Raw genomic sequence first — 8,264 nt, 5'->3', positions numbered from 1 at the left:
GATCAAACTACCTCTGGTGTTGCCGATAGTCTAACTATAGCGTGAAAATGTTGTCAATGTGCATGCCCAATTAAGTTTTAATGTGTGAAACCTAGGTTTTACCTACAACCTACATACGTAGACAGGACTAGCACTACCTTAGCTTACAAGTATAGCAGACCAACATAAGCCGACCGCCGAACGTGAAGAAAGATGCTGCAAACCGAGACTAGTATAGGATCAACTGGTTTTGTATACTCTACGATTTACTTCTATTTTCTGCATTAATTTATCTTCTAACCTCATTATTTATTTAACAGTTTTAATTTACATACATGCCGATTTTAAAAGTTCGATTCATCTTCAGACTCTGGACTCATTAAATACGAAAGACGTTTGACCACACAATAAATTGATCAGTCCGCCTCTAAACATTATATTTACCCATCTGTATCTTTAGTGATTTTATCAACTAATAAGTACCTGTACAATATAAATTATAAGATAACAAAAAAAATGGAATTTTGAAAAAAATCGGCCAAAGAACATCGGATGTCATGTGTAATTTATTTTTTGTCTGCAGTAGGTGATATATCACCAACTTTTTAACTTCTGAACAGCTTTGTAACAAATCAAACAAAATACAAAAAAAGAATATTTTTTGGAACTTTATACAAATATCGATATTATGTACCTAAAAAATAAATAATTTTAAGCATTGTAAGGACTGATCGCGCTATAATATTTCTGCTTAGTCCTATGGGACAAAATAAAAAGAGACGGCGACAACGTTCTCCACCAACCCTGATTGTACATGAGATAAAGAAAAAAAAGTATGTCAGCTAACTGTAAAATCTCTGGTAATATAATATAAAACCAGGCCATTGCTTACCTTGACCCATTTATGAGCCTGGACCGACCGGGACTGGGAGGCTTTACCTCTCTAGGCAGATAACCTTTAAAGTTAACACAACACTGATTACACGAAACTCTACCTTATTTACAACATATTACAGTTCTAAAAAGTATTACATTACAAAACGGTGAAGGAAAACATTGTACAAACATCTGAATTTGTAAAAAAGTACCTACTTACCCTTTTTGACGCTCCAACCTTTTTTTTCTAAAAATATTTACATCTGAAGTCATACAATACGTAAACGAGAAAATAAAAACAACAAACAAACAGACTCACTCATTCATTTCATAAATTAAGGAATACTAGTTTAATGTTAATTTGAATCACAATAATTAATTATTGTTTAAAATTATATTTCTAGTACATACACCACTAAGTTAATATATTATCTAACTAACTTATTATATTATCAAATATCACCACTACACCGCAAAGGTCATTTTATCAAGAAAATCAGGCGTGATGATTATGTTTGCCATTGCGTCAAATGCGTCAACTATCAATTCTCACTTGTATGAAAATTGTGAATACAAATATATGAATTTGAAAGATAATCTGCCAAGGTTCTGTTGCCTGAAGGACAACTGAATTGTGTCATGTCAGTTAACTGTTCCAACTTTACAGTGTGAAAATCAAGATAAAAAAAATCATTAGTTTCATTCGATTTCATGCGTCAATTAATTCTTAATCCATGAAATTGTATTACACTCACAACAATACTTAGGTACAACCATATCTTGCAATTTTATGACCAAATAAAATGCCTGCCATGTTATTTCAAAAAGTGTTTTTATTTGAAAAGTATAAAAATATTTTTATACCAAATATTTATTCAAACACTATGCGATTCAAAATAGTCTGTCATTAACCTGTAGTTTATAGTAATAAGGTACAAATTACTGTGATAAAAATGGTTTGAAAATAAACTGCAGCACATCGGACTGTATGACTATATGAGTATGAATTTGATGACAATTTATCATATTGGTCGAGGTCGTGCCATTTTGCATCGCTATTGTAGACCATAATGTTTTGATGCGAAATAATACTAACATCATTAGAACTCAAAACGGAACATTTAGGTACCATGTTTTTTAGTTCTTCCGATTTTCTGATATTTCGGCACAGTTGCAAGTGCCATGATCATGGATGAACAAAACTATGTACCTACATAATAAATTATATATACACACTCCTTCAACACGTTTCATATACTTCCCAAAACTCATTGAATGAAAAAATACTCGAATGTTTTTTCACTAATTCGTCATTGTTCAATGTCTCACACATTTTACAGTACTCATTGGTTTCCTTCAGCTTCGTCGTCCTGTGGTACGTATAGTACTTTTTCCACCTGAAGAACTCGGCGTAAGCACTGGGTTCCTGAATCAAGCTGTATATCAACTCAGCCAATTGAGACACTCCCATGTCCCGGGCGTTCAAATACGATCGGTCTGGCAGGAACCTGTGAACAACAAATTTTGATATTTCAACTATAAAGGTACAATTTCCAATTATTTACTGGGAGATTGAAATATATGACATTTAGGTGCAGCGTTAGGGGAATAATAGTAAAAAAATGAGAACATTTTTAATGTATGTATGTAGATATCTATCTAGATCTACTTTTTTAATGTATAAATTACACGTTTGTTGTATTTTGTAACATTTATAGATCCAATATAATAAAGTATATTGACACAAATCTACCATGAATAAGCCATTATACCTGCTGTAGTTAGCTCCTCCATAAACAATAGGCACAGCATCATTTTGCAGGGGAATCAACAACTTCTCCGTGACGTAATCTTCACTGAAGGCATTCTCAAAGGATAAATAAAAATAATAGTCCTTGGATAACATTGCATCACACTCCTCTTGTTTATCACGAGGACAAGTGTTCGAGCCGCACTCTCCGTAAACATCAACATCTAAAGAATAATTTTCTTGCAACTCCTCTCTAAGGTGTATTACATAGTCCTCGCGGCGACTTCTTGTGCGACAATTCGAGACAAACCAGGCGACTGCCTTGCGTTTACCCCTCAGATGCTGCTTGAAGGTGTCATTCACGGGATCCATATCTTTCCACGGTATCCAATGCATATCTTTCTTCGGGCCAATGATATTGCCCTTAGCATCTTTCACCACGATGTAGCCCCAATGAATGTCGGAATCCAATTTGTACGTCCACGTCCAATTAAAATATGAATTGAAATTGTGAAGACACATGGGATAGTTCCCTGGAGATTCTATGCTTCCAAACACGTACTTTTGATATGGCAACCGTTCTTTCGGTAATGAGATGTTGGTATCTATTAACTCGGGCCCAGCAAACATTACCACGTCGTATGCTGTAACACTGCCCAATTCACTTTCATAGGCACTAACATAGCAATTAGTATATTCACATTGTCTTCCAATAAATCCACTTTGTCCTAAACCCATGTGCACAAACGGTATGTTCTCATGACTGGTCCACAGTAGAATATACTTCATACCTGGCTTCTTAGCACTAAACTGTTTACTTTTTAACACCGCACTCCGAGAAGACATATATTTTTTAAACATCGTTATAAAAATAAATGAAAACATAGCAAAAATTATTATTTTGCTTGTGAATTTTCGCATTTTCCACATTTAGAAATTTGTTATTGTTAATATTGACAGGTTCACCGCTGATCCGACCGCGACTGTTTGCTTTTGAGTTTGATCGTTCGTATCACTCGTAAACTCGTAAGTAGTGTTGGGATTTCATCCGAATAAATACTCAAAGTGGAGAAAAATCAGTAAATATCCATTTTTAGTACAGCGAGAAACGCGTTGCTTTCTTGCTTTGTCAAGAGATTAAAATTAACAATAACGTTCTAACGTTGTATTTTAGAAAGCCTGACGATCATTACTAGTATTTATATATATTTATATATTTTTTTTTAGAAAAGCACCATAATTTCTAAAAAATATTCGATAAAAGGTTTTATCCACCGAGTATTTATCGTCCACCCATCACTACTCGTAAGACGCTAATCACAGCCTCTCGGCTCTTCTGTACTGACTATACCGAACCTACGTAGAAAAGTTCAAGAACTCCTAACAGTGCATTTTGTTTGTGTATCAACTTATGAAACGACTGGTTTGTTTCGTCACCGGCATTTTGTTATCGATTCTATTTCAGTAATGTGTGTTTTATATCGTGTTGAAGTGAAATTTTATTACGCATATAATGTTACAGGTATTGCATAGTTGCATACTGAAAGGTTGTCTTTTATCCCCAAATGGGTAGGCAGAAGTACACATTCGGTTATGTTATGAGTCCCATGTGGGTCCCAATAAGGGGTGAGTCTATTAAAGTGTACAGGTGAGGTAAGTGCGGCCTGTAAGTATAATTTTGCCCTTCGATCCCATTCGCATCTATTCACCTGTTCGTGTTCAATTGCATTAAGTTCTGCGACTATGTAAACAAGAAAAATTATAAATGCATCATCAGTCATACAACTTTTAACTCAAAATAGTACCTATCTATATGTTTTTTTTTATGTTAAATGGGCCGACGTTATGTTTTTTATGTTTTCCACACATATAACCGACCTTCATCAAAAGTTGTTCAGTATTTTAATTAGACCCTTCAATTTCTCTCTAAACTAGTAACTTGAAACCAGTTTTCAATACTATTTTGAAAACTGGTTTTGAATAATAACTGTACCTCGTAGCTGAAGGGACTTGTTTATCAAATTAACATTGAATTCAGCACGAGTTGAATTGAAGTTGAAATTGAATGTACTTTCATAGGCATAATTATTAGAAATAGATTTTAAATAAAACCTTGGCCTTGGTATTCTCAAATCTACAATCGTGCAGGTAATGCAGCTGTTCATACATGTGTCACACTGAATACAATAAATTGTTCCAATTTTACAATAGGTAATTCAATAGTTTACCCCGTAAAGGGATTTAAAATAACAAGACGATTTTTAAACTATTTTAAACTTATCACACTAATATTATAATTGTGATAGTTTGTTCGTTTCGATGTTTGGATGTTCGTCTGTCAACCACGCTGAAACTACTGAACGGATTTTGATGAAAGTCGGTATACAGACAGGGTATGAGCTGATTTGGGTTTCAGATTTTTTTTAATCTGCCAATCAGATTGCGATCGGCGCACTGATTGGCTGGCTCGAATAAACTAACCAATCAGAGCGCCAAACGCGCTCTTGTTTCGATTACCTACTTTGAACGTAAAGCAAACTCATATTAAGCATTACAGAAAGGAATGATTTTGATATTCGTGTTGCCGTTATCAATGTCAATAATAAGACTTTATCTAAGTCCACTCAATCTACAAAATGCTTCGACTTCGTACGTAATCTAGGTTAATTGTGTAAGACTTCGTTTTAAGAACATTTCAAATTATCTTTATTACGTTTAATACTCAACACTTACCTCTCGTTATTCATGCTATTTTACTTTGATATTAAACGTTTTCATAGCAAGACTGTTCATTGATAATATTATCCTGCAGTTAGGCCTTGAATTTGTCAATTCGAAACATTCGGTGTGTGATCGTCGCGGTCCATCATTGGTTGTTTGTATAATCTCGACCAATGACGGACGAGAATGCGATCGAGCTCACTTTGACTTGACTATTACAGAATAGCCTAACAGCAGGAGCTGTAAATTTTTCCAGCATGAGCTATTAGTCAACCAGGCTACGTCCTATTTAAAGCTTAGATACCTAATTCATTTCTCGTGTGCCAATTTCGTTCAAATCAATTTACGTAGTAGTTTTGTGTGAGAGAATAACAAAAGTATATATTACTTATGTACAAGGAAAGAAGTCGAATATTTTTAGAAACACAATAGTTTAAACTATTTTAAATAATAAGGAAGGAAAACGATTTTTTTAATGTTATAAGCCGGTAAACGAGCAGACAGAACACCTAATGGTAAGCAAATTTCCGGCGTCCATGGACATCCAAAAAACCAGAGTGCGTGTCCACATCTCCACGTCACGGCGTCGTCAACGTGGAACGGTGCGGTAAGGTGGCACGTTACGTTGCATTGTTCTAGCACACGGTACGGCAACGTCGCCGTGGGACGGCGCGTCACGTCACGTCACGTTAATGCTTCAATGTCAATGTCTTTTTATTTATTATAGCAGTAGCAGAATAAGTCTTGTGCGTTCCATATCTCGAACAAGACTGACGTATGTTAGTGAAGAATGTACCTGAATTTTACAAGCCACGGTGACGGGTAACGTTTCTGTGTCGTTTTACGTTACGTTAACGTACATTTGCACGTCACGTCAAAATACCGTGTCACGTTACCGCACCGTTCCACGTTGACGACGACGTGACGTGGAGATGTGGACCGGCTCTTATCAGCAAATAAAAACTTATCTGTGGACCGAACGCACGAACGATGTGATAACAATTTCTGTATCAATGTAATTATCGATCGTATAGGTCCGGTAGATAGGTGCCACGTTTTTCAATATTGTAGGTGTATCAACGTATTGCCCCATAAAATGTAAACTGCCACAAGCGTAATATTTTTATTTAAGATAAGAAGTATATAGTTCGTACGTACCTTGCCAACTTATAAAATATGTTAGACTTAGAAGAGCCCGTATTCAGCACCGGCCTGGCGGTGTCCACCATTTTTTAAAGTCTTCATAAATCGTTGTCGTCTTTACCATTTCTTCGTTATTCAAATGAGTACAAAATAAACAGTATGGTTCAGTGTCCACGCTTTCATGTTGCCTATGATACGAGTAATGATTTTTCCATTTAAAATATTCCGCATATTTTTCCGGATCGTTAATCAACTCGTTCATTTTTGCTGCTAATTCTGTAATTGTCAACTTCCTAGCATCTAAGTAAGTGCCATCTGGCATAAACCTGAAAACATAGATTACTGTTTAATGGAACACTGAAGGATAAGGATAATCTATTAATATGATTTGTTAATTACCTTGTGTAGTTAGCTCCACCATAAACTATAGGTATAGCATCATAATTTAATGCGCGCCATAATTTCTCCGTTGCATAGTCTTCGCTAAATGCATTTTCAAACGACAAATAAAAGTAGTAATCCTTCTTAATTAAATCATCGCAATTTTCTTCTTTATCGCGTGAACACGATAATTGTCCACACGAGCCGTATATGTCAACACTCAAATTGTATTTATTGCGCAATTCTTCATTCAGTTTTCTAGCAACACCCATTCTGTTACTTCTGCTGTAACAATTTGATACGAACCAAGCTGCAGCTTTTGTCTTTGTCTTTAACTTTTGTTTAAAATCTTCACTGACTGGTTCCATGTCTTCCAACTTTAACCAATGCATCTCCTTGTTCGGACCAACGATAGTTTTATTTTTATCTCTGATAGTCATATATCCCCACCGTATTTCAGAATCCAGTTTATAAGTCCATGTCCAATTGAAGAATCCGTCAAGTGAATTAGTACAGAGTGGGTAGTTATCTGAAGATTCAATACTTGCAAACGCATACTTTTGATGTGGAGATCTCTTCTGTGGCAGTCGGTCCTTCCTATAACGAACTACTTCAGGCCCAGCAAAAGCAATAACATCAAACTTGGTGTAATCACCGAGGTAATTCCGATCGGATGTGACAAAACAATTGGTGTATGGACAATTTCTGCTTATAAATCCCTCCCGACCCTTCCCCATATAAACGAAGGGAACATTCTGTGGCAATGTCCACTGCAATATATATTTCAAATTGTCTTTACTTTTCACATTTTCACTCACTGCACTATTTACAACTGTTTGTGTTTCAACAATTTTTTTCCTGATTGTAACTTTTGGATGGTTTGAAATAAGTTGATTGCTGTCCTTAGCTGTTTTGGCGGCGTTGTATAAAAGTAATAAAATAATCATCACTGCTATGAAAAATACAGCTTTCTTTGTGCACCAGGCCCTCATGGTTGCGAATTATTTTTCTAAACTATATACCGACACCGTGCGGTGTGTTACCTCTGTTTATAAGCGACAGGCAATGAAGAGCTGTAGTATGTGTGTCATACACCTAATCGTAATTGTTTATCAGCGCCAGTGCCGGATTTAAGCGCTAGCGACATAGGCTGGCGCCTTGGGGCCCCCACCACAAGAGAGCCTCCACCACACGTAATTTTTTTTATTAACAATTTATTGATCAAAAAATATTTTTTATTTTTTTATTATAACTTTTACACCCAACATTAAATAAAGCCACAGATTTTACGGTTGATGGCCCCTTTTGACGATTGGCTCTATTTATTTGTGTGAGAAATATCAGTTTTATTATATCACGTAACATTGACGTTAGAAATAAATCTAAAGACTTTATGTCTATTTTTCTCGAGCAT

At 35.5% G+C, this 8,264-nt stretch overlaps 1 protein-coding gene across 5 annotated transcripts; it reads right to left on the bottom strand.

The window, feature by feature from the left end:
* Nucleotides 1-1,668: 1,668 nt before the first annotated feature.
* Nucleotides 1,669-7,932, bottom strand: LOC118264447 (alpha-(1,3)-fucosyltransferase C). 5 transcript variants are annotated; one of them, XM_035576959.2, is made up of 3 exons: nt 3,881-5,867; nt 2,628-3,664; nt 1,669-2,363 (listed from the first exon to the last, which is right to left on the bottom strand). In XM_035576959.2, exons 2-3 carry the CDS (start codon nt 3,533-3,535, stop codon nt 2,096-2,098), a joined length of 1,176 nt encoding a protein of 391 aa, XP_035432852.2. In that variant the 5' UTR covers nt 3,536-3,664; nt 3,881-5,867; the 3' UTR covers nt 1,669-2,095. The 5 variants fall into 5 exon arrangements, with proteins under 5 accessions (XP_035432852.2, XP_035432854.2, XP_035432856.2 ...); XM_035576961.2 differs by having other exon boundaries at nt 2,628-3,595; XM_035576963.2 differs by having other exon boundaries at nt 2,628-3,595; nt 3,962-5,867.
* Nucleotides 7,933-8,264: the final 332 nt, after the last annotated feature.

The sequence above is a fragment of the Spodoptera frugiperda genome, chromosome 26, assembly GCF_023101765.2.
Source record: "Spodoptera frugiperda isolate SF20-4 chromosome 26, AGI-APGP_CSIRO_Sfru_2.0, whole genome shotgun sequence".
Lineage (NCBI taxonomy): Eukaryota > Metazoa > Arthropoda > Insecta > Lepidoptera > Noctuidae > Spodoptera > Spodoptera frugiperda.
This window is presented reverse-complemented; position numbering and strand designations above follow the sequence as displayed.